This window comes from Coffea arabica, chromosome 4c (assembly GCF_036785885.1).
Source record: "Coffea arabica cultivar ET-39 chromosome 4c, Coffea Arabica ET-39 HiFi, whole genome shotgun sequence".
In the NCBI taxonomy this organism is placed as follows: domain Eukaryota; kingdom Viridiplantae; phylum Streptophyta; class Magnoliopsida; order Gentianales; family Rubiaceae; genus Coffea; species Coffea arabica.
In genome coordinates, this window is record NC_092316.1 from 1,498,863 (window position 1) to 1,523,977 (window position 25,115).

Consider the following 25,115-nt stretch of genomic DNA (forward strand, 5'->3'; position numbering starts at 1 on the left):
GAGGAAGAAATCAAAATTGAGAGATGACTTTGCATAATGCACCTTTTACTTTTAGTAGTTGTTGTTCTTGCACCTAATTCTTATTATTAGCCAGGCTCGCTCTGGATTGTAACGCATGCTTTTGTCCTGGCTACTACAATTTGTAAGTATTATTTTAACTCATCCAAAAGATCGATTTGTAATTAAAGATAGTAGGAGTAACACAAAATCCTTTTTAATAGTTCTGCACAAGGAATAGAAATTGTCTTCAACAAGGTTGTTGATTAGTACTTAAAGCGATTAATATCATATATACCCTATATACATGCATATATATTCAAGTTAGCAGTGTGTGTATATATATATATATATATATATATATATATCTTCTTGTTTATTCCCTCTTGGATGGAAATGTTTGACATACCAACTTGGCAAAACTTTCCCGACTATTATTGATCATTAATCTCACACACACACACACACACACATGCATGCATGCATGTCAGTCATTCAATGGGAATGGTTGTTTCCTGATATTCCTCACAAACTTGTCAACCAACCCTTAAATCTCTCACCATTTTTACCATTTCATCTTGTGTTTCTTCCAAACGAGAAAAGAAGGGAGAAGCACCCAAAAGAAAGCCAAGATCAAGAAAGCTTTCGTTTCCATCCCCGCCGGAGACGCAGCCGAAATCTCACACTCCTAAAAAGGAGAAAACATGCATAACACCAACGTCCCCATTGCAAGGGTTAACACCACCCAGGCTTGCGCTGCTTGCAAGTACCAACGCAGGAAGTGCGCTCCTGACTGCATTCTGGCCCCTTATTTTCCTCATGATCGCCAAAGACAATTCCTCAATGCCCATAAATTATTTGGAGTTAGCAACATCACCAAGATAATACGTAAACTCGATCAACCTGAGAAAGACGCTGCCATGCGAACCATCATATTCCAATCCGATGTGCGTGCAAGCGATCCCGTTGGTGGGTGTTATCGGATCATACGCCAGCTACAGCGCCAAATCGAATACACAAAGCTCGAGCTCGACTTCGTCCTTCATCAGCTCGCCCTGTGTCGAGCCCAAGCTCAAGCTCAAGCTCATCAACACCAACGCCAGCAGCAAATGTTAGTGCCGGCCGAGGATGCTACGGATTCCACTAGCCAATATTGTGACATGTTTGGTGCCGATCCTTTGGGTTCGTACGAGCAGTTACACATAAATTATCATCATCTACAACCTCAACCTCCTCTCGACCAATACATTATCCAAAATGACAATAATGTCGCCCTGCAAGAAGTCGCTACGAATTCTTGGGGTATGCAGGGATCTACGTCGTCATCAATGATGCCCGTCACAACCAAGCAACATTCTGCTAATGACTGCAACGATTTCAAGCCACTGTTTGATGGCTTATCGGATGATCCACACGACTTCAGATTTGAATCTGAAGAACCGATTGATCATCGCAGGTTTGTACTCAAAAAACTTGTGGATATGTTTATATATCGATGCTACAAAATCAGTACTAATATTTATAAGAAACTACCATGCGTGTGTGTATATGACCGACCATTAAATTGGATGCAAGTGAATGTACACGTGTGTGTGTGTGTGTGTGCATGTTTCACCAGCTTAGAAATGGCAGAGTGTATCCAGAAGATCGAAATATCCGTTAATAGATTAGGTAGGAAATGATCGCCAAATATGGACATCACAACCGGACATTATAACCAAAATGTATCCAATCTCCAGTATGTTACATGTAGCTGTATAGTAGAATTTTTCCAGTGGCCAAAATAACAAGAAAGATAAGATGGTTAGGCAGTCTGTTTGCTGATAAACAAAAGGGGATTAGGCCACCTAGCATATGTATTAGAGAAGAACAATGTGGGGCAAAATGTATAGAACAAGAAAATATGCCTCTTTATTTTTGGAAAATTTTCATCTCATTAATCATGTATGCCTCTTTTTTCCCCCTCTTTATTCCTTCTTCTACCTTTCTTGGTTAATTGATAAATCTTTTTTTTTTTTTTTGGGGGTAGCGATGAGCAAGCGATGCTAAAAGGTGACCAAGCGGCTGTAAAGGAAGATGAAAGTTCATTCCATTGTGTTAGGGATCATCATGACCTCAAAGGTGCTCACTCATTGTTTACCCTCACCAAATGCAATACTTGAAATTGCTGTCTGCAAACTTTTGCGGAAGAGTTTCAAGTTCGCATATAGTCTACCATAGAATGCGGCATAGCCTATCGCTGTTTGGTGAATACCATTAAGAAATTTGTTGTAGACCTCAGATATAAAGTTCATACACTAAAGAGGAAATAAGATTTCCATTTTTTCGTTCCTTGGAGAGAATTTAGCGAAAATTTTCATTGCATAGTATATCAAAACGATCACATTCTTTTGTGGTACGTGAAACACTAAAGAATTATTCTCTAAACCAGGCTAGATAGGCAATTATAGTTGCATTTATTTAGACAGAAATTTCCTCTCTTGCACGTGAGACAATCTTTTGCAAACCACCCTCCTCCCCCCCCCCCCCCCTCCAAATGTTTAGCTAATGACATCTTGATAGAGTTCTTTCTTCGTATATTGAATTCTCTAGTGACTATACCACATCATTATCAGGGAAACAGCCATCAGCTACACCTCCTTTCTCCCCTAACATCTAAATTAATTAACTCTTTCCATGCCCAATCTGATAAAGGGAGCTCCTGTTTTCTTCCATTAAAGAAGGGCTGAAGAGAAGCATTTTGCATGTAGCATAACTGCAGCTCAACAACAGACAAGTTTCCAGCCTCCCAGACAAGTTTCCAGTATTTTGCACGACCAAAAACACCGAGTTTTACTCAATCAGTAACCCATAGCATCCATATCTGGCATGCGTTTTGCCATTGGGTTATTCTCTCCTTCAAGGTCCACAACAGTTGCTTCAGCAGTAGTTAAAAGCAATGAGACACTGCAAAACCACCACCAAGACCAAGTTTTCCCAAAAGTCAAAAAGAACAGAGGAAAAAGAGTACAAAAAAGAATATAAGCAGTTGCTTACTTCACCAGAGCGAATAGAAAGCAAATCAGAAAGACAAGATCGCGTCTCTCACCTTGCAGCATCTACCAATGCTGTTCTAATAACTTTTAGAGGATCTATTATTCCAGCCTTCACCATATCAACATATTGACCTGATTCAGGCAAAAGAGAGCAAGTGCATCATGAACAACACATAGACAGTGAAGTATATGAAATTCCCGACAGACATGCCTACATGTATAAATCCACCAATGCAGAAGTGACGATCTCTCAATCACAATAATATTGCTACTTAGTACAACTCCACTAAGCTCATTTATGTGGAACACAGTTAGCAACTAGGGAGTAACACGGAGCTATTCTCACAACTGGTGCAACAACAAAACAACAAACTGAGATAGGTGAAAAATTAGTTCCAAACCAATCAACACAAAAGTGCAGCAGTTCCTATCATACAGTGAATACGAGCTTCTCAATAAGCACAGATCCACCAATATAAAGGTCAGTGATTTACAATAATCAGCAGTGTCATCCGTGCGATTGAAGTCAAAGAACTCAAAGAATAAAAAGAACTCAACAGTAAAAAGAAAATTGTCTGATCAACCAAAAAAAATGGAAAAGAAAAAGAAAATTGTCTGATCAGTTCAAACAAAAGTCAATTCACATAACTCAGCACATATCATAGGATTACTGACTTAGATCGCGTACATTTCACTGCAAGAACGACATAAACAATGAAGAGAAATACATGAACAGAAGCAGTTGATGTTTCAGGACAGTAGCAAAGCTAAGAATAAAACCATCAGAAATCAAAAGATTGAGAGCTGTATCTTTTTTCTCAGTTGAGGATTCAAAATTTTTTTAATATGACAAACCAATTCAGACCTGATAAATTACATAATGGCTGCTTCTGCAACTCAGTTTTAGTAAATATGGCTCTAAGGGAATTGCAGAAAGGCACAAACCTTTGGCAGCATCATATCCCAAATTAAGGTCATCTTGCTCTAATAACTTGCCAATGACTAAAGCACCATCACTGCCAGCATTTGAGACTATTGTAAGAGTTGGTGCCTGTAGCAAGAAAGAAGTCCACAATCAGGGGATGGAAAGAGATGCTTGTAAGTCAACTCCTGGAGAAATCCACATAAAAGGAACCTTAAGGGCATTCTCAATTATTTGGATTCCCCTTCGCTGGTCTTCATTTGCAGCCTGAAGATGTCGCAGAGATCTTGCAGCATACAAGAGGGCCACACCACCACCTAAGAGAATAATTACCATGTTAATGTTTTTTATCGCTGAAGCTACAAGACCAAGAATAAAAGCCAATATTACCTGGCACAATGCCCTCTTCAATAGCCGCCCTTGTTGCATTTAAAGCATCTGTAACCCTATCTTTCCTTTCTCCAACTTCTGCCTCACTAGCCCCTCCAACCTGTAAAGGAGATACAGAAGTATAACAAGAAATAAAGACACAAGTCTAAAGAAGACCTATATCAATAAAGGCCATACCTTGAAAACTGCAACACCGCCTGAGAGCTTCGACAACCGTTCCTGTGCTTTCTCCTTGTCAAACATTGCTGCACTTGTCTCCATGGCAGTCCTTAGCTGTTCAAGAATGTCTTGGTGATTAGTTTCTAAATGCCAAACACCTAGTATCTTGTGATCAACATCTACCTCAGCATTATCAAGCCAAAGTCCAGATAAATGAGCATAAATAACTGTGCTTTCATTGTGAAAGTTTATTTGAAGTAGACGGATGGGAAAGATCAAAGCTGAAAGGCCTGGGAAGAAAGTATTCTTGCAAACTTTGTCATCTCACCATGAGCAAGTAAAAGACATAAAGGGCACGTTGTCCTTTGTCTTGAAGTATCTCAGCTAGTAATGGAAGTCAAAAAAGCAAAGTCCAATATCACAAAGATAACCAAAGTGAGTTTTTATTCGTTTTCCGTACATGAGGAGCATTGGTCAAGTTAGATTGTAAGATATCTACAGCATCTGTTAAATACACGAAACATCCCGACATTATTGGGTAGCAAGGGATAGAAGAAGCTTCACAAAACTGCATAACTTCATCCACATACTTTAGTCATACTTGACAGACAATTCAGTATATATTATTCACCGTTTTTAAAAGCTTGAGACCCACCAGCAGCAAAGTTCAATAAATGACAAGAATGACATCCAAATAAAACTACAATCCATCAGCACATAATAGCAGAAAAGCCATTGGTACCTGTTCACACCTTTCTTCAATCTGTTTCTTATCCCCGCCCCCATGGAGAACTATTGTATCATCCAGAGAAACAGTAACCTGCTCCCAAGAAGCACAAACATGAGGGAAGACTTCAACAATATAACAAGTGCTTACAAGTGCACAAAAGTAAACAGACCTTTTTAGCAGTACCAAGCATATGGATCTTAACTTTATCAAGACTCAGACCATTTTCTTCACTTATAACCTGCATAAAACATTTCAAGTCAAATAGTAAGGTGTAAAAGGCATAAAAAAGAAAAATATTGGGTCTTCCCTGACCTCTCCCCCAGTTAAAATGGCAAGATCCTCTAAATTTGCTCTTCTGCTATCCCCAAAACCTGGAGCTTTAATGGCACACACCTAAAAGACAAGTAATGATGATTGACACCAAAGTGTGAAAAATAAGATTTGGAAGTTAAATGATAAAAACCATCTACCTAGATGCATATCTGATATCAAAAGTCAAGAAGTAAATGATTCTTAGCCAAGAAATGAACTACCTTAATCCCAGCTTGATGCTTGTTTATAATAAGCATTGTAAGTGGATCACTCTCCAAATCTTCGGCAACAATTAGGAGTGGCCTGTGATTCTATTTAGACGAGAAAACACACAAAAAGTTAAAAAAAAACCTTGCAACAAACATTTACTGCATGACAAAGAAAAGAGAAAACCAGAAGAATGTCATTACCTTTACAGCCAGCTCCAGCACTCGAACAAGTGAGTTCATGTCCGAAATTTTCTTATCGTGAATAAGGATCAAAGGATTTTCTAATTCCTGTGTACACATACAACACCAATTGCACAATGTGAATAGAGATTTACAGCATAGGGATAAAAAAAGGACTTTCAGACACTATTATTGCATAACATGTTCAAACATTGAGATTGAGATGAACGGTCAGTAATATCATAAACAAGAGCTGACTAATTAGCATCTCACACATGTATCGTTGTTTTTCTTCTCCCCTTTCGCATTTCTCACTAAACAGCTCTAAACAATTTAGTAGAGGATTATAAAATTTGCTACCACACTCTATAGGCTATCCATATCTAAAAGTCTGCCAACTGTAATCTAGTTAGGGGATTGCAAAACATGATTTCGCTTACGCATATCTGAGTCTTCGCATCTGTAACAAAATAGGGGGACATATATCCACGAGATAGCTTCATCCCTTCCACCACTTCCAATTCGTCATCCAGAGTATTCCCACTCTGCAAGATTGCAAATTGGGATTAAATTTCAGCACAAGATTTTGAAAATAGCATTCAGAGAATAAACTTAGATGCATACTCACAGATACAGTTATGACCCCTTCCTTCCCAACTTTCTCCATTGCCCTTGCTATCAGTTCCCCAATTTCCCGCTCATTATTTGCAGAAATAGTAGCCACCTGTTACAGAAAGGACATGTCCATTTTAAAAAAAGACAATAAGACAAAAGCAATAATTAAGATTGAAGAAATATGCTTGTCCTGAATAAGCCACCAACTAAATCCAGAATATGCAATTAAAAAGCATCTAGAAACAATTGCCATGGTATATCCATTTCCATGAGTAAAAAGATTATCTAAAGCCTTAAACACATCAATTATTCCTTTGATATATTAAATATGGACATAGGATGATTACTTGCAAATCACAGCCCACAAAAACTCAAGAAGGTAGAAGTAGGTAACTATAGTTCACTTTAACAATGTATTAACATAAATGATTCTGTCAAGATGACAGGGTTAATGCTGCCTACTTTCCAGTTCCTGCGTTTATGCCACCTACAAAGTTAATTACTTCAGATTTTTTTTTATTAAAAAAAAAATCTTTCAGTTATCACCTGTGTAATTTCTTCAGGTGTGCTAATCATCATTGCTTTGCTCTTCAGGTCCTGGATGACAGCATTAACAGCCATATTCATACCACTACGTAAATCCATCACATTTACACCCGCAGCCACAGATTTGTAACCTTCAGTGAAAATTGCTTGAGTAAGGACAGTTGCACAAGTAGTACCTGTTACAACAAGATTTCAGTTATGTGATTAGATTTCTTCTTTTTCCTGATGTCTAATGCCAGTTACATTTTTTTTTTCAGTCACTGGGGATTCTGTCCAGTTTGATATACAAGGCTAAGACATTACCGTCTCCTGCTGCAACGTTAGTAGCATTAGCAACCTGCTTTACAAGTTCAGCACCAACATTTTTCGCCTTATCCTTGAACTTGATGCTTTTGGCTACAGTAACACCATCTTTAGTGACCTTAGGAGCCCCATTGGTTTTCTCAATAATGACATTGCGGCCCTGTGTATAAGCATGAGAAGAAAAAGGAAAATGTCAACAGGTTAAATGGTTTCTCTCCTGCCAACGCATTCATTGTGGTTGCCAGAAAAATTGTATTCATATCTCCAACAAATTTTGGTTAACTAAAATTCAAAAATATTTAGCCACTTCCAAAGCTCACAAGCTCCAGACATATTTATTGGATGTAAAATGATTCTCCGTCAATGCTTACACCATGAAAAGAATTTGACATGCAAAATTAAATTATACATGAAAAAAGAAACTTGCTGTGTTATTATGGCCTAGGGAATTCAGGAATCACTTTTCACTATGTTCATGAACAATCACCATAACCGCAGCAGTCAGTGAAAGATTTTATTTCATTAAGCAAACGCAGAGTTAAGGTGGCACAGTAAGAACAGCAAGCCAACATCAAAGTCACTCTGACATTTATATGTTCAAACTTTAGCCAATCCATAAAAACCTGAGCACATCATACAAGATTCAATAACTATTAAAGTATACAACAATGTCCTTTTTAGGAGAAACACAAAATGACCCATATACCTTTGGTCCCATGGTGACCTTAACAGCTTCTGCAAGTTCATTAACCCCCAGCAACATAGCTGCCCGAGCAGAAGTTCCAAAATTGATATCCTTGGCAACATAATTTCTGCTAGAGATAAAACGACTGCATACCTAACATCCAAAAATCACAAGGTGGCCCAAAAAAAAATAAAAAATCACGGACCAATACATCCACATGAAAACAAATAAGCACCAGAAGTTAACTGCTTTGGTATTTAAATCATTATATTACTAGAAACCTCCATTAGAGAATGAGTTCAATATAGTTCTAATTGCAAACCACCTTGCGATCAGAGTCAACAGGCAAAACAACAAACCAGTTCGTAAGCTAAATAAACCAGGAAAAAGTTGTCTTTCCTTTTTCTTTTTTTTTTTTTTGGGCAAACAGTAATAAATCGAGACATAAACATTCCTTTTCTCTTTTTTCCACCGGCAGCTAAAACGGGTGCGCAATCTCATCATTAAGCAAAACCCATGACAAATATTTTACTAAAAGCGCAACCTTGAAATAATTTGCTGTTCTTGTCAAGCCTATTTCGGCATAAATGAAGTGGAGGGATGAATATTAGTATTAGTAAATTCTAGAAAGTGCAAAATGTAAATTAACCTACGGCTTACATAATATTAGTACTAACTAGATTAAGGTAGGAGGAGCAAATAAAAGGTGGGGAGGGATTTAGAATAGAGAGTTGGTTACCAATTTTTTGGTAGCAGAGGACCTGAGAAATGCAGCAAGCAGGAAAAGAAGAAAAGAAAAAGAAGTTGTTAGCTTTACAGAAAGTGGAGGGGTTGAGTGAATATGAAAAAGAAAAAAAGGTAAAAATCATGAATGCAACAAAAATTACCTGACTGATGAACCAATGGCTGCAGCAACTCGGTACATACTATTATATGATTCGCGAGAGAGTAGAGAAAGATCCAAAGAGAGAGTGTTGGAAGGAAGGAGGGTTTAAGCGGGGGCCTAAAACCTCTCGTCGTCTAGCTTGGCTGGCAATCAATCCCCGTTCATTTTTCTTGTCTCTGCTTATATTTTATTTATATTTATTCATTTCTTTATTATTTATTTTCGGGGTGTGTCTTCTCCAGCTCGGCTATTCTAGATTGGGCCTGAACCTAGAAGATCTTCACAATTGGATTTACTACCAAAATCGACAAACCCAAGGCCCAAGAGAGGAGAGGTGATGTATCAATCTTACGTGTCGGCGAAAAGCAAATGTTTTTGCATGGCTGGCAACCTCTAATTGGCTGATGACACTTACATTTGCGTTGGTCGACGTGGAACTCCCGTTCCAGTTGAATTTTCGTTTGTAAACCTAAACCAGCCCAGAAATGAATACGCAATTGCACAGCCAACTGCTGAGAAGAAGAAGAGAAGAAGCTCCGAAATGGCGGAGGACTCGTCGTCGCGGCTGGTTTTTGCCATTGCCTTGCTGTCACTGTTTTCTGCCGGCCTTTCTATTGACGACAAATGTGCTGCTTGCACCGCCATTGCCGTCAGTGATCAATCTTCTTTTCTTTTCTTTTCAAAAATTTGTTCTCCTCTATTGCTTCTATACAATATATTTCGCCACTTTGTTCTTCAATTAATTTACGTTTTTGGATGCAAAATGTCTGGCGTTACAGTTCAATTTCGTTGGTTCAACTGTTTTGATTTATTTTGCAGGAGGAGCTAGAGCGTGGTCTCATGAATGTTAGCTATTTTTATTTCCTAAAATTTACCTTTCTCTGGTGTTTAATAATTGTTTGTCTCGTTTAAGTGTAAATCTGGACTGGATTTGTCAAAATCTCATATAAGCATCGATATTTCTTTAATTTGGGATGAAAAGAAACAGTAGTATTTTTAATAACCCAGACAATTGGGATGAAAAAGAAACAGTAGTATTGTCATAATCTCGGTTCAATCTGGACTTGGTTTTGGGTTTATGTTACATTCAGATTTTGGTCCTCGATCATTGTAGCTGTCTGTTACTTGAAAGATTCTTCATAGTAGCTGTGATAGCTGAAGATTAGAGAATAGCAAAAGGAAATAAATCACAGGCAGCCGAGCTGTTTAGGAATCCCACCTATATTTCTTAGCATGTAACCTCAAGTCTGGTTGCCAATCCCCATTTGTAATAGCAAGAAAACTTCAAAGACTTTTAGATTCAAGGCTTATTTGTCGGTTGGCTAGTTTATGGACTCGTCCGATGAAACTGGCAAGTTTAGGATGGAATGAGAGAGACCCTTCTAATCATCTCCTTTGACTACACATTTGAAATCATATTCTGTGAACTTTTCTCTGAATATTGATGGCATGCACCCCACAGGAAAGACCAAGAAATCATCTGGATATGAGACACCGGTTAGATGCTAAAGGTCAGCGCCAAGGAAAGGTAATAGATTACAGGTATAGATCTTAACAGATTGTATCCTCATTCTGGTTGGAATTGTTTGTTGTGTTGTGTTGTGTTGCATATTTTGTGCTTGTAATGTTTAAGGCCTTATAAAAGTTGAGCAGAGAATATGTGATTACACTCAAAATGGGTTATGGTCACGATTAAGGTCTGCTCTCAGATTGAGTTGCCATAACACAATTTCGGTTTCAACTTGGAGAAACTATCATGGCACAATTTTAAAGTCTTTGGGTTCCATGATAAATTCAAATACTGTGTATGACATGTAAACTTGCTTCCTGCCTTTTGTAATAGACAAACCCACTCCACGCACACTTTTACATAGTCTTCGCAACAACTTAAAAGAAAATCACTTTCTTTTTTCTTCTGGTAATCAAAGGAAGCATTTAGTCATTGCATTATCCAATCTCTTGCTGTTCAAGATAACTTCTGATGTGGTGGACACTAAGTTGGCTGAATCCAGTTACCTGAACTCCTAATTTTCAATCAGAATCATCCTTGTATGTGCTTGTGTATATGAAAGGCTGATAATTGCATGTCTACAATCTTTCAAACAGGGTAAGTGAATTGAGAGTGGTCGATCTTTTGGATGGGCTCTGTGAAAAGATGCAAGACTATACCCTTGAGAAGGTAGCATTTTCTTACTGACATCTTTGTTTGTGATCTCCACCTACAATTTAGTATTGGTTGTGTGTGTTTTACAACAAAGTTTGCTGTATTAGCAAAAAATTCCTTACGAATGATGTGAACAACTTGATAGTTTAGACACACCTCCTGTGAGAATTTGCATCAATTATGTTGATAATGCTTGTGCTTCAATTGGCAGGTAGACTCTAGCACACAAGTATGGATGAAAGTGGATAACTGGGACATCCTTAAAACCAGTAAGTATTTGATAATCACATGACTCTTTAGAGTACTTGAGCATATATCAATCAATAACCATCATGCCTCTTCATAAAAAAATATCACTGTGGTTTAAGTTCATTTGACAAATCTGTTTCATTTACTAAAACGGCACAAGAAGGGATAACTGGACTACCTCTTGTTTAGCTTAATGACAAAGCGGGTTTGAAGTTCTGTGAGTTAAAAGAGTGTCTCTAACGCACTGGTAACACATGTTTGAGGTTTGGTTAAGATCTTACTACTTTCTGGTTTTTTGTGCAGATAGACAGGAAGCTCGAGCCCATTCAAAAGCTATATCCTCTTTCTGTGGAAGGTGAGACATGGAACAAGATATAACTTCCTAAAAGGTCCTTTTCTTTTTCTTTCTATAATTTTATGTTGCACCACAGCTATTGCCTTGTAGTGCGCATTTTGTCCATCTTTGTTATGCATAGACTTTGGTCATTCTGAAGCTTTTAACTGTGTGACTAGGTTACTTGAGGAAACTGAAGATGAGGTGAGCCACTTCTCCTTCCCTTGTCTATTTTAGTTTTGTTTGTGTGATATCAATACTGATAGTGCCTGTAAAATAAAATTTATGACTTACTAACATGAACGAATTGCTGTCAATTCTCAAATCAGTTGTCAGAATTGATAAAGAAAGGATCTGTTAAAGCTGGAAGTGTGAGCAAGGTTTTGTGTGAGGACCTCGGAAGATATTGCGATCAACCTAGGTAGTTTCAAACCCTTACCATAATAGTTTTTCCAAGAGGGTGTAGTGTATTCCTTTTTTTTTTTGGGGGGGTTTTTGGGGGGGGGGGGGGAGAATGTACCAGTGTTGTGTATTAATTTAACAGTTTTTAAATTCTTGCAGTGACGATGATGGCAAAGTTATGGATGAGCTTTAAGGGAATTGCATTAATTTCTTGTGTCAGGCAAAGAGAGAGGCTGACCTAATAACTGAATTTGCCACGGTATTCCTCATTAACAGCGAAAGGCCAGGAAGAAGAGTTACAGCATTTTCTCTAGTTACTCAAGCCCCCCCTTTTCCCCCACCTTCAAACTCCCACCCTGCCGTCTTCCCCTCTCTAATCTTGCTGCCATGATGCAGAACTTTTGAAACTTTATACTTGTAATTGTCCTCCTAGGACCGGTTATCAATTATCTGTTTGAACATTTTGGAACTTTTAACTGGACTGGAGCTGAAATGTAATCTCGTATTTCATTGAGCTTTTAATGTTTGTTGAGAGTCTTTTTTGCCATGTTTATGAAGCAAGATGAAATCCTCGGTAACTCAATTTGAATTAGCTTACTGAAGCACATTAATGTACTGAAGCCCTTTTGGTAGGTTATGATCTAGGCTACATGATCAATGAGATTATCACAGCCCAGCAGGTATTCTGGAGGAACTCTAGTTAAAGAAAAGAAAATGGATACCCAGCCGACTCAGCCCTCTTCAGTTTTTCATGCACACCCAAACTTTTCGGAGGAAAGAAACAAGAAATGAATAAATGTGTTACTTTGAGCTAGATTTTACACGGAAACGTGTGATTAGGCTTTGTAACTCTGGGCAACTTGAACTACAAATCCTCTAATTTATACGTTATATTCGTCTGTAACATTTAGCGTTCAAAAATGTAGACACGAACACAATAAATATAGATACGAACACAATAAACACGGAAATGATTTTGACATATGTATTCCGTTAAATGTTAAAACAATAAATATAGACACGAACACAATAAACACGGAAATGGTTTTGACATATGTATTCCGTTAAATGTTAAATCAATCGGGAAGATACTTAAATCAATCGAGAAGATACTTTAGGTGTAAAAAGTTAAATCTCAATGCACCGTACATATGTCAAAGGCACTTAATGTTTTCAATTTTGACATTTATCCTTCTTGCTTTGCCTCTCCCAGGTTTGATGTCAAAGGCACTTAATATATCACCATTTGTATCTACATGCAGCCTTCTTATTTACCTCTTCCAAGTTTCTTAACAAAAGAGATTTTTTTTTCAAGAACAAAAGAAAGAAAAACTTTACTCTTTTTTTTTTCCCAAACAGATTATGAACTGTTTAAACTCACTATTATTTTAATTTTTAAATCCCTTCGTTACTCCCTTTTTTTTTTTTTTTTAAAGTGTTAGGACTAAAATAGTTCATTTTAGATGTTGGAGACTAAATTGGTGATTCTATAAAAATATGAGGGACTGTTTTAGCAATTCAACCAACGGAGACATTACGTTAGACGGATTTAGACGCCGTTAACCGAACAGCTGTAATTCTTAACGCCATTCATGCATAATTCGACGCACAAAGCCATTCCCCAATTCCTTCCCGGCAGACCTAATTTACGCGCCATCCTTCTCTAATAAACCCAAATCCCGGACTTTTTTTTCTTTTTTGGGAAAAAATATACTCGTATTCATAAAAAGCTGCAGTTTCAGTTCAGTTGGGCCCTCACCGGCGGTGGTCCTTTAGGTAATTCCTCTTTGATAAGCACGCTTGACTATTCTTCTTAGTTCTGATAATTTCTCGCTAGAAAGATTTTTCCCTTCACTTCTTTTTAGCTGAATTTTTTTAAACAGAAATGTAGATTTATGCTTAATTTACCTACGAGAACAGCTAATTGCATATTGTGTAGCATGCTGGCATTTGACACTTTTGGTTTGATTGAGAAGATAAGTCTAACAGGTTGCTTGATTTGAGCGGTGATTGCATATGAATGGTTTTATAGGTGCAGCTTTAATGGGGACTATGAAGATCGAACTCATTATTCGTGCTGTTTTTTAAGATTGAATTTCAGGTCAAATGAGTTAGGCTGTTACTTGGACGTCGTTCTGGATGGTTAACTCAATTTGTTCAAGTTAATATTTTGAAAGAAGGAACAAAAAGAAAAAGGAGGGTTTAGCTATTTGGCCATTTTGATTTCGGATGGAGTCTAGTTCTGCTCCGGGAAACCCCAATTTTGAGCCTCGAGAAGATGTGGAGTTTGATTCTCATGAGGCAGCATATGAGTTCTATAAAGAGTATGCCAAGTCTGTGGGGTTTGGTACGGCGAAATTGAGTAGTCGTCGTTCTAGGGCATCTAAGGAGTTCATTGATGCCAAGTTTTCGTGTATAAGATATGGAAATAAGCAACAGTCCGATGATGCTATTAACCCAAGACCTTCCCCTAAGATAGGTTGTAAAGCAAGCATGCATGTGAAGAGGAGGCCGAATGGGAAGTGGTATATACATAGTTTTGTGAAGGAGCATAATCATGACCTTTTGCCAGCTCAAGCTCATTTTTTTCGAAGTCATAGGAATGTTGATCCACTTAAGAACGATGCAAAAGTACGAAGAAGGAAGATTTTGGCTTCCATGACCAAACAATATGGTGTGTATCAGCCCTCTGGTCCAGTAGAGAATTTTATCCGGAATCAGCATGATAGAGGTCGGAGTTTGACTCTCGAAGAAGGAGATGGCCAGGTTTTGCTCGATTTTTTTATGCATATGCAGGAAGAAAATCCAAGGTTTTTCTATGCAGTAGATTTTAATGAAGAGCATCGACTGAGAAATGTGTTTTGGGTCGATGCTAAAGGTATAGATGATTATGCTTATTTTAGTGACGTCGCGTTGTTTGACACCACATATTTCTCAAACAAGTATAAGCTCCCTTTAGTTCTTTTTATTGGAGTGAACCATCATGTCCAGCCCATATTGCTTGGTTGTGCATTGATTGCAGATGAAACTGTGTTTACATTCGCTTGGTTGATGCAAACATGGTGCCTGGCAATGGGGGGCCATGGACCGCAAGTTCTACTGACTGATCAGAACCATTCAATGAAAGCAGCTGTTGCAGCTGTCTTTCCTGATACGCGTCACTATTTTAGCCTGTGGCAAGCATTGGATAAGATTCCCAGACAACCTCAATATCTTAACCTTTGGCATGAAACCTTTTTGGCAAAATTTAGGAAATGTATACACAAGTCATGGACTGAGGAGCAATTTGAAAAGAGGTGGTGGAAGTTGGTTGACAGATTCAATCTTCGGGATGATCAGTGGATGCTCTCACTCTATGAAAATCGCAGACTATGGGTGCCTACTTTCATGAGGGGTTTCTCTTTTTCTGGTTTGTCTGTGGCTTCAAGATCTGAGAGCCCGAGCTCTTTCTTTGATAAATATGTACTTGCTGAAACTTCTTTGAAAGAATTTGTCAGACAATATCAGTTAGTCCTGGAAGACAGGTATGAAGAGGAAGCTAAAGCTAATTTTGATGCTTGGCATGAAACACCCGAGTTGAAGTCTCCTTCACCTTTTGAGAAACAAATGTCTCTTGTATATACTCATGAAATATTCAAGAAGTTTCAAGTGGAGGTGTTGGGAGCAGCTGCATGTCATCTCAAAAAAGAAAAAGAAGATGAGTCCAGTATAACATATGCTGTCAAAGATTTTGATAATAATGAGGATTTTATGGTGGAGTGGAGTGAACAGAAATCAGAAATATGTTGCTCGTGCCGCTCATTTCAATACAGAGGCTACCTATGTAGGCATGCCATTGTGGTTCTCCAAATGTCAGGTGTTTTTACCATCCCATCCAAATATATATTGCAGAGGTGGACAAATGCTGCCACAAGCAGGCATTCTATTAGCGAGAGATTGGATGAGGTACAGAATAAGGTCCGTCGATACAATGACCTGTGTCGACGAGCCATAATATTGGGGGAAGAAGGGTCATTGTCTCAAGAGAGTTATAACATTGCAGTTGGTGCCATAAGAGAAGCTCAAAGACAATGTACAAGTGTGAGTAACTCTGCTGACAATAACTTGAGGACAGGCACCTCAACAGCACTAGCAATTGATGGTACTGAGGAAGCAAATCAAGGTGATATTGCAATGGATGTAGGGGAGGTGCGAGGTAATATGGTAACGCGGACAAATAAAAGCTCCAAGAGAGCACATTCTGGAAAAGAAAGAGAAAGTGAAGTCAGCAATTCTAATAGGAAAGGGAAGGTTAGTTATTCTCTATCTCCACTTTTAATTGGCTTTTCATGTTTGTCAAATTGTCTACTGTTTAATGAACTCCTGTCTGATATACTTTTTGTATACTGCAGGTGGCAATGGAGCCCGAAGCAGCAAATGTTGGGTCACATGGCGACTTTCACTCAGTGGTTCGTCATATATGCTCTCTAATCCTCTTATTTAACTAAAAAAATGTGGTTATGCTTGATTGTTAGGCTTGGAAAAGATGTTAGTTGTGATCATGTATGCGCATTGGGCAATCTCTATGAAACATCTTAGACTTTTTGTTTTGATCTTCTATTCCTTTTGCAGAGAATTAAGACTATATTTTTTTCTCCCCCATAAAATATTTTGCTGACTGTAATAGGTGGAAAATGTGGTGCAAATTTCAAGAGGAAAAAGAACTTATTAACTTGATTTATGTTCTATTAACTCGGTTATTAACTTATCACATCTGGTGCGAGGAATTTTGGATTTATGCTCTATTGAATGGTGCATGAAACTTTCTTCTTTCTAGCACCTTGTTGGGTCTCTAAGCTGGCTTTGCTGAGTTGGTTGTGATTATGCAAGCATTTTGTTCTAGGATTTGTAAAATTACATAAGATAATTCTCTTTGCGTGGAAAAATTAGTGAACAATGAACTAGTGGCAGGATGCTTACACGATCAATCAACTTTGATTTTCAGCTTAAAATTGGATTCTGTATTGGAGGATGACTTATTAGTTTCCATGTTGAGCAGGATATGCCCAGTGGCTTGGAATATCCTGCCATGTATCCAAGATTTCTTACAACGCTGTTAAGAAGCGGTGACATGAGCAAGAGAAGTGTGGAAATGCTTGGCGAAATGTTGGGGGAATAAAGCTGAATTTATCAAATCTAATGGATGTTGAACTTACAAGAGAACTTTTGTCCCTGTTGCTGATGCTGGCTTTCTTTGATTCACTACATTTGGAATATGCATGATCGTTTGACCGGCATATTGCCACACTACAGAAGATGGAATCCAGCAGCATTGAAGACCAAGGGGCGGCAAGCTCTTCTCGCGTGTTGCTAGGATACAAAATATACAAAAATCGATCGGTCAAGGACTAACCCCTGAGGATTTCAATCTTGGAAAAGGAAAAAAAAATCCAATTTTTGCAACTCTGCATACTCTTTAACATCTTTCAGGACACTGTCTGTTTTGCCTGCTGAATCCTGGTTCTACTCCAATGCAAAAGCACCCTTCGTTTTTTAGGGGGGTAGCACAAAGCATAAATGTACGTACTGAGATCGTTGAGTCAGTGTTGTAGAGCTTGCGACGGTGCTGATGCTCCGATGGTTTTTTTTTTTTTTTGTTATATCTCAAATTTTCGCAAAAATCAACCTGAAATAACAGGATTCTCAACCTTGTCGCATCCCACATAAGGCCTAGGGGCAAATTCCCTGAAGAACCAACATCACGATTTTAAATCAGAAAAATCAACGTAAGAATAAAAAATGATAGTGCTCCATGATTGGAGAAAAAGAAATAAAGAAACACTGCAAAGTTGACAAAGACTAAACCGTGGTTCCACGGCAATTAGCTGGAGACACCCAAGCCCCAGAGAGCAAGTAATGTGTGCTTGCTGTATTATCTAAGCCATAGCACATATTAATGACCAATCATAGGCTCAGCTTATCATCAAGGAATAATAATACGAATGAATGAATAATATTTATGTTCGTGCAATAACATTTGCTAACCTTATCCCCATCATTCATGTCTTTGCTCATGCTTCTTCAGATGCCAATTTATGACCAATTAACGAGCAGCTCGAAAGCTCGATTGAACTCGACTCAATAAGGCTCGAGCTCGACTCGTTAATTGAGGTAAACGAGTCGAGCTCGAACTCGAGATATGCTCATTTAATTAACAAGTCGAGTAAGCTCGACTCGTTTGTTATCCGAGTAGTTCGATTAGGCTCGATAAGAAAGGATATATATGTCATTTCACAATTCAAAAATATAAAAATTGAAAATTATAGATTTTTATTGGAGTTAATTTGCATGAGCTCGAGGTCGACTCGTTTGATGAGTCGAATCCGAACACATTTCAAAGCTCGTCCGCCTAATCGAGCAAGCTCGAACTCGATTCGAGTTAAACTCGAGTCGCGCCTGGCAGCCAAATACTCGGCTCTGTTAACACAGCTCTCGTAAAGACTAGGTAGGCATAGAATTTTGCGTGGTGGGGTCTCTTCTTGTTTTCCTTTTATGTTTCATCTTCCTTCTTCGGACACACGTTAAGTAACAAGTAGCAGTATGTATGACAGAAACCGATTTGGGTTGGTCAATAAATCATACTTATTATCATGGATCACCATGGAAGAATTGTCTTGGGAGAGGGGGGGGGGGGGGGGGCCACTCTCACGTCTCATGTCCAACCAGAAATTATTTTATGAGCATATGCTTATTGTTTTCTTCTTCTTTTTTTTTTTCTTTTTTGTGGGGGTAAATTGAGCTTGCATTTCTATACTCCACCGACAGAAAGCAATTTCCGGCCTACCAACTGAGTGCTGGCTCATTTTGATCCCATTAACCTTCTTAAATATATATATATAGACATATATAGTGAAGCCTCTGTAAATTAATAACTTGAAAACTATACAAATTCTAAGAAGTTTTAATTAATCAAGAGGCATCCATCTTGGGACCATGCAATCAATCTTGCAATCTCAGCTTAGACAACGGATTTTCGTGCTTCTAAAGACAATAGTAAATTGTTTTCGACATTGCAAAATTCGTTCTGTGGAAGAAATAGCCTCAGAGAACTTAAATGATCCTTTATTATTGATGATCTCAAAACGATAATCAATGATTTGGGCTACCGTAATAAAATGGATATAAATTACCTATTGAGAATTTTTTGTGTGGAAATGATACTACAAGTTTAGAGGTTAAAGTAGCATACATAAGCAGGCAGCGGGTTTCATTAAAATTTCGTAGTTCGTTTTGGGGGCCTAAAATTCTAATCCCTTCCTTTCTGTTTCTTCGTTTCAATGATGAAATAACGGGTTAACGAAATTGCTTGCACGAATTATAATCTTTTGGGATATGGAAATTTAGAAATGATATTCTGTTATTCCTTTGTGAAGTAAATTTTGCAGGATACTTCCAAAAAATGTTTAAGCACCAGTTATTAGTTGTAAAAAAGTTATACATATATATGTATATATTCTAAGGGTGCTCCTTTGCGTAATTTTGAGTTACCATTCAATTTGTAGAATCCATATTCAAAATATGTCGCCCCCCTGCACTGCATTTGGAAATGAGGGTACAAATTTGGCCCTTTCTTTGCAGCTACAAATTTGATCGTCTTTTGAAATCCATAATTCCCAGTAAACGAAAGAGGCAAAGACATTGGCACAATCAAAATCACATATCAGTTTTTGAGATTAATTTCACAAACAATTTTAAGTATGTATAGCAAAGAATTACCTCAATTTCTATCAAAACAAATTAAAAACAAACCCTATTTCCAACATAGATGTGCAACAAAAAAAAAAATTTTCCCTAATAGAAACAAACCATATACCCACAAACCCAAAAAAAAAAAAACAAAAAAAATCAACGAACTACTAAAAAAAAAAAAAAAAAAAAGCTGTAGCGAACCACAAAATAGAAAATTAACAAAACTTTTTTTTTTAAATGCTAACTCCCAAGAAATCTCTTTGAGCTCAGACCGTCCATTTCCAGATCTTGATTCGAAGGTCAACCTTACACTGGATATTGGATGTAGTCGCGGTGGTTGGCGCCTTTCCGGTGGGAACGGCAAGCTTGATCCCTTCACAGGTGACCTTTATTCCAACTTTCTTTGTTTTCAACCCTCCAACCTTCACTTTCACCTTAGTATTCAGCTGAACTTTCAAGGGCAAGCCGCCGTTCTGATTCTTTATATCAGATTTTAATGTAGAAATCTGTGTAGCGTCCAAACTTTGACCTGAGCTGGAGATGACAGTTTTTAAAGTGGTAGTATTCTTAGTTCCGTGTTCGAAACTTGGGAAGGATCCATCACCAATGTCAACCCCGTCGGAGAGTACGGAAACATTGATGGGATCGTAAAAGAACTTGATTTTCTTATTGGGGTTGCGGGCAACGAGCGTGAAGTTGAATTTGGAGTTGACCCCCGTGGAGGTGAGGTTGAAGTGGGACAGTTGAAGGGAGGAGACGCTGAAGTTGGGGCGGTGGGGACGGTAGATAACCCAGAAGACGGCCCCGGCTACGGCGACGAGGACAAGGATGAGGATGATGAAGAGGGTTGTCCAGAGGCAGCAGGAACAGCAGCAGCTGCGGCTGTGGCGACGCTTGCTCGGTGATTGGGGGCGGTAGACAGGGCGCGTGGTGTTATTATAGAGCTGGCCTTTGGTGGGTGGAAATGTTGGGTTCGCGGCTGCAGCGGTGGTAGTGGTGCCGTTGGCAGCGGCCTTGGCTGCCGGGTATACTCTATCTGCCATCCTTTTGGTTTAACACTCTGTTGTTCCGGTCCCTGCCTTATATGGCTTGGCTTCTCTCTCTCTCTCTCTTTCTAGTCTCTATTGACTGCTGAACTGTATTTGGAATCGGATTTTTCTTTCTTGGATGGATAGAAATACAGGCACAAATGCTGTGTGTCTATATGTAGATTGCAGGAAAGAAATGGGGAAGGAAAGAGAGATGAGGGAGAATTGGAATTTTGAGTTTTCGGGGTGGAGGAGATGGATGGAAGGTAGAATGGCAATAGAAAAGTTAGGCGGGGAGAGGGACAAGAACTCTATAACAACTACTGCAAATAATAGAAGGTCCAAGCTATAATTAGCTATTCTTAACTCTTAATCTAATGGATACGTCAACAGTATTTTTTTTTTTGTTTTTTTTTAAGGATATATATTTTTTATTGATTTAACAACTTTTGATTTTGCTTTTGCTTTTACAAATTTTTATGGCAGGAATTTGGTAGGGGAATAGGACGAAGAGTAGTCACTCTTTTAACCAAAAAATTGTCACTGAATGGCTAATGGCTCGCGGGCCGCTCGCTGGCGAGATAGTCGCGGGTTGATCGAATTCGAGTTCAAATTACTTGACAAAGAAAACAAGTTGAGTTTCGAGCATTATTTTGTGTTATTCAAGTGCTCGTCAAATAGCTTGAGTATTTCTTATTATTTATACAATATATTAATTATAATTATGAAATGACCAATAAGGGTGTATAATTTACTCTCCTCGTTCCAATTATTTAGTCATATTTGAAAAATTCAACTTTTTAAAAATAGTAGTTTGATTGTAATATTTGTGCTTCTTTTTTCAATTTTACTCCCATAAATTCAAATTTTAAATTTGAATGGTAACATACATATGATTAAAAAAAAGGGCTATATTGGAAAGAGAAATTAAAAGGTGTTTTGACTTTTTTAACATGACAAATATTTTGGGACATCCCAAAATGAAAAGTATAACACTTTCAATGGGACAGAGGGAGCAGGTAAATTACACGATATCTTGTATGCTTTGTAAAATTCTTTAATGCAAAAAAGATAATATTGTAATTATATAATAATTACTTTCAAGTTCGGACGAGCTTTAATTGAGCATCGAGCTCTTTAAGACTCATTACTTTTATCGAATCTTAACGAATCGAGCTCAAGCATTATCACAACTACATCGAGTCGATCTCGAGTTTAGATATCATTGCTCGATCGAACTCGAATTCAAACTTGAGTAGTACCCTTATTCTTCGAGTTTGAGCTCGAGTTGGGTGCCACTAGAACTCGACTAGACTTGACTCGACTCGAGAGTGCCCTCACCACTTCGACGCAAAAATTGTCACTTTTGCTAAAAAACGTGTTTTGTTCAATTATTGAACATTTTCTATAGCGGTTACCGAACCAAAATTTGTTATTAAGAGTGAGTAATCAATGTAGTGTATATAATATTCGAAAATTGGAAATTTGTTTAACCTATTTTTACATATGTTGACTAGAAAAATCGTGCATTAAGCTTGATCAAACTTACTAGTGGCTTATGCAGAATGATAATAATAATATGTAAATTTGGAAAACAAAGTCAAAGAGAAGATTGAATTGAATAGGGCATCTGAATTAATTCTCTCTCTTAAAACGTTTTAAATAGTAGCTCAAAAAATTGAAAGATGTGTGATTATTATCTTAAATTGAAGTTGTCTCCACAAAATTTCATACTAATGATGACGCACTTATGAGCAAATCACAACCATAACTCTTTATCTCTTCCTCTTTTTTTTTTTTTTTTGATATACTCTGAACGTGGAGTGGACGCTCCTCGGCAGCAATTGGACATGCGATTTGCAGGGGCGTTTCCCCATCACCAACTATAATGAGCTTACGAATTGTGAGGTTAAGACTTTGTGCGGAATCCCCATCATATTTTGTGTGTGGAAGCAGTTGTTAACCACGTGTGAGAGCAATCCGTCGTAAAGGCGCTCGACTCGACTCCCCGTTTACGCCCACACATCAACCCAATCTAGTTCGTGTCACTGTACTAAAATTTGAGATTCTACTACTTTTCGTTGTAAACAAAAGAGTAATTAATAACTTTTCGGGAATTGGAATATTTTTCAATAGTAGACAAGAATAAGAGATAGTTGTCTGTAATTTCTAAATTATTCCCGTCAAGCTGTCCAAATTTTGACTATGCTGGTGCGGATGAAATTATTCAAATGGTTTATGCAAACTAGTCAACACTTTGGGTCCACTATATTATTAAAGCTACACTAACTTTTTACTTATTTTGCACTGCACGCGCTAGTAAACATTGGCTAGCATCAGCCACGCACTTCAAAGCGTGTCTTGTTCTTTTGACAATTTAAAGGTAGTGTCAGAAGGGTAAAATTAGAAGAAGGAGAAAAATTCACTTGCCATTTTAGGTATGTAACAAACATTTTGAGACAGATCAAAATGAAAAGCATGACAGTTTCAATAGGACGGGGGGAGTATTCTATATGTACTGACACTTTTATTATTAAATATATAATACGTAATTTAAATTTAAATTTAAAAAATATATATATATATCATGCATTCAATCATAACAATATATATATATATATATATTGTCAGTCAGTGCATATAAGATTTACTTAATAAAAAAAAAAAACATCTTTTGCTTTGCAGGTTATAAATAGTTCTGGCCTAAACAAATCATAGCCCCAAAGACTTAATGCTACTAATCTACTTAAACTTAACTTCAAAATAACTCCTTATTCGTATAAAATATTGTATAATGGTAAACAAGAAATCCACAAATTATTCGCACTCGAGACCAGTCTCAATAATACCAAACAAAGACAAATTCAAAACATGTAAATGACCAAGCAAAGTTATTAAATGGATCCAACTAAGCTCAAGTCAACCACAGTCCCTATGTTAGGGTTCAAATTCTCCGTTCTTTCTCCCTGCATCTTAAATCTTCTTACTCCACATGTGCCAGGGAAAAAATTTGGAGAAAAAAAAAAAAAAAGAAGGTCCCTACGTTAAAATTTAATATTGCATGGGGCAAGAATTAGTGGGATAGGACGGTGAAGGGTCCATTTGGTGGTGTGATTTTTGAAATCTTAAAATGCACCAACGCCGTAAGTTGGGCAGGGGAAGCAGGCAGTTGGAGAAGTACCTGATCTGATCCGATGAAAGATTCAAACAATTTGATTTACTAATAATGAAAAGTTGGAGGGGAACCCGACACCAGCCACGACCTAATTTCTGAGTGTTCTTGTTCATATAACTTGCTTTTGCAAGCAATTTCTACGACCTTGTTGACTGAATGAATGGTAGGCAATTGTTTATTTTTTAACTAATAATTTACCATTTATATTGCAACCGCGTGATAATGCCTTGGTGGTTTGGGTTCTCCAGTCCAGTGTTTACCTGCGGCAGGCAGTTCTTCTTGATTTTCTAAGATAAACCGTGTTCATCTTTGTGCGCGTGTCAACTGTCAAGTGTCAAGATAATAAATGGTCTTCCTTTTTCCTTTTTCCCCTTTTTTTTTTTTTGGCAAAAATCTACTTATGCGTTGCCAAAATGTGACTTCCATCCGTTGGGATTGCGATTTTCCTCAGAAAAATTGTTTCGTTTTCCGTGAACACATTTTCCTATCACCTTTTTACCTCACATGTATCAAATCGGTATAGTAATTTTTTTTTACAAAAAATTCAAAAAAATGCAATTCAAACAGGGCAGCATTTTTCAAAATTAGCAAAATAAATTCCCCGTTGTTTACTATCAACCCCCCCCTCCCCCAAAAACATAAACAAAAATAAAAAATAAAAGCCTAGTTACTCAATAAAATTCTCAAGTTATTAGTCTACCCTGTTTTCAGCTCCCATTTCTGCCCCCTAAATGGGCGGCCAATAATGCACTTAGATAGTTTAAAATGTGCTAGTTGGATCTAAAGACCAGGCGTGCTTAGAAAGGGAGCAATGTGAGGTAATTTTAGTATATTGAGGACCAATTGCTTGAAAATTGAAGTCTTTTAACTAAGCTTGGAAATTTAACTTTAAGCCTTATTTCAGCAATTTGCTCCTTATTGGTTCTTTTGGCACACTGGCTTCTTACTTTTTATACTGATTTTGACGTTGATGACAGGAACTTGTCTTTGAATAAGCAAAATACATATATATATATGTGTGTGTGTGTGTGTGTGTAAATTAATTTGTAGGCTGTTGTCCTTTTTT

At 37.7% G+C, this 25,115-nt stretch overlaps 5 protein-coding genes across 8 annotated transcripts; 3 read left to right on the top strand and 2 right to left on the bottom strand.

Moving 5' to 3' along the window:
• Positions 1-701: 701 nt before the first annotated feature.
• LOC113742419 (LOB domain-containing protein 22) lies at positions 702-2,656 on the top strand. Its single transcript, XM_027270255.2, has 3 exons — positions 702-1,453; positions 2,027-2,118; positions 2,613-2,656. Exons 1-3 carry the CDS (start codon positions 702-704, stop codon positions 2,654-2,656), a joined length of 888 nt encoding a protein of 295 aa, XP_027126056.2.
• On the bottom strand, positions 2,340-9,143 carry LOC113742775 (chaperonin CPN60-like 2, mitochondrial). Its single transcript, XM_027270728.2, has 18 exons — positions 8,971-9,143; positions 8,823-8,844; positions 8,105-8,236; positions 7,399-7,558; positions 7,096-7,271; positions 6,563-6,658; positions 6,375-6,479; positions 5,956-6,042; positions 5,767-5,856; positions 5,546-5,626; positions 5,403-5,471; positions 5,246-5,323; positions 4,522-4,617; positions 4,345-4,444; positions 4,168-4,271; positions 3,978-4,083; positions 3,086-3,164; positions 2,340-2,943 (listed from the first exon to the last, which is right to left on the bottom strand). Exons 1-18 carry the CDS (start codon positions 9,006-9,008, stop codon positions 2,838-2,840), a joined length of 1,725 nt encoding a protein of 574 aa, XP_027126529.2. The 5' UTR covers positions 9,009-9,143; the 3' UTR covers positions 2,340-2,837.
• A 114-nt stretch (positions 9,144-9,257) lies between these two features.
• LOC140005079 (uncharacterized) lies at positions 9,258-12,665 on the top strand. 2 transcript variants are annotated; one of them, XM_072045249.1, is made up of 9 exons: positions 9,337-9,618; positions 9,789-9,815; positions 10,432-10,511; positions 11,076-11,148; positions 11,345-11,402; positions 11,686-11,737; positions 11,896-11,920; positions 12,046-12,137; positions 12,278-12,665. In XM_072045249.1, exons 1-9 carry the CDS (start codon positions 9,511-9,513, stop codon positions 12,309-12,311), a joined length of 549 nt encoding a protein of 182 aa, XP_071901350.1. In that variant the 5' UTR covers positions 9,337-9,510; the 3' UTR covers positions 12,312-12,665. The 2 variants fall into 2 exon arrangements, with proteins under 2 accessions (XP_071901351.1, XP_071901350.1); XM_072045250.1 differs by lacking the exon at positions 9,789-9,815 and having other exon boundaries at positions 9,258-9,618.
• Positions 12,666-13,708: 1,043 nt separating this feature from the next.
• Positions 13,709-17,700, top strand: LOC140003702 (protein FAR1-RELATED SEQUENCE 4-like). 3 transcript variants are annotated; one of them, XM_072045251.1, is made up of 4 exons: positions 13,709-13,894; positions 14,151-16,408; positions 16,510-16,566; positions 17,157-17,700. In XM_072045251.1, exons 2-4 carry the CDS (start codon positions 14,348-14,350, stop codon positions 17,274-17,276), a joined length of 2,238 nt encoding a protein of 745 aa, XP_071901352.1. In that variant the 5' UTR covers positions 13,709-13,894; positions 14,151-14,347; the 3' UTR covers positions 17,277-17,700. The 3 variants fall into 3 exon arrangements, with proteins under 3 accessions (XP_071901352.1, XP_071901354.1, XP_071901353.1); XM_072045253.1 differs by having other exon boundaries at positions 14,208-16,408; XM_072045252.1 differs by having other exon boundaries at positions 13,709-16,408.
• Positions 17,701-19,795: 2,095 nt separating this feature from the next.
• LOC113741362 (NDR1/HIN1-like protein 6) lies at positions 19,796-21,217 on the bottom strand. Its single transcript, XM_027268878.2, has one exon. The coding sequence runs from the start codon at positions 20,887-20,889 to the stop codon at positions 20,113-20,115; it is 777 nt and encodes a 258-aa protein (XP_027124679.2). The 5' UTR covers positions 20,890-21,217; the 3' UTR covers positions 19,796-20,112.
• Between the last annotated feature and the right edge of the window lie 3,898 nt (positions 21,218-25,115).

What these genes read in the sequence shown, in the direction of transcription:
- LOC140005079 (XM_072045249.1), top strand. Translation starts at nt 9,511, where the DNA reads ATGGCGGAGGACTCGTCGTCGCGGCTGGTTTTTGCCATTGCCTTGCTG. An exon ending in CTGGGACATCCTTAAAACCA is followed by an intron (nt 11,403 to 11,685) that starts GTAAGTATTTGA and finishes TTTTTTGTGCAG; the next exon opens with ATAGACAGGAAGCTCGAGCC. An exon ending in AGATATTGCGATCAACCTAG is followed by an intron (nt 12,138 to 12,277) that starts GTAGTTTCAAAC and finishes AAATTCTTGCAG; the next exon opens with TGACGATGATGGCAAAGTTA.
- LOC113742419 (XM_027270255.2), top strand. Translation starts at nt 702, where the DNA reads ATGCATAACACCAACGTCCCCATTGCAAGGGTTAACACCACCCAGGCT. An exon ending in GAACCGATTGATCATCGCAG is followed by an intron (nt 1,454 to 2,026) that starts GTTTGTACTCAA and finishes TTTTGGGGGTAG; the next exon opens with CGATGAGCAAGCGATGCTAA. An exon ending in GGATCATCATGACCTCAAAG is followed by an intron (nt 2,119 to 2,612) that starts GTGCTCACTCAT and finishes CATCATTATCAG; the next exon opens with GGAAACAGCCATCAGCTACA.
- LOC140003702 (XM_072045252.1), top strand. Translation starts at nt 14,348, where the DNA reads ATGGAGTCTAGTTCTGCTCCGGGAAACCCCAATTTTGAGCCTCGAGAA. An exon ending in ATTCTAATAGGAAAGGGAAG is followed by an intron (nt 16,409 to 16,509) that starts GTTAGTTATTCT and finishes TGTATACTGCAG; the next exon opens with GTGGCAATGGAGCCCGAAGC. An exon ending in ATGGCGACTTTCACTCAGTG is followed by an intron (nt 16,567 to 17,156) that starts GTTCGTCATATA and finishes CATGTTGAGCAG; the next exon opens with GATATGCCCAGTGGCTTGGA.
- LOC113742775 (XM_027270728.2), bottom strand. Translation starts at nt 9,008, where the DNA reads ATGTACCGAGTTGCTGCAGCCATTGGTTCATCAGTCAG. An exon ending in AAGGGGTCATAACTGTATCT is followed by an intron (nt 6,480 to 6,562) that starts GTGAGTATGCAT and finishes GCAATCTTGCAG; the next exon opens with AGTGGGAATACTCTGGATGA. An exon ending in TGAAGAGGGCATTGTGCCAG is followed by an intron (nt 4,272 to 4,344) that starts GTAATATTGGCT and finishes TTATTCTCTTAG; the next exon opens with GTGGTGGTGTGGCCCTCTTG.
- LOC113741362 (XM_027268878.2), bottom strand. Translation starts at nt 20,889, where the DNA reads ATGGCAGATAGAGTATACCCGGCAGCCAAGGCCGCTGCCAACGGCACC.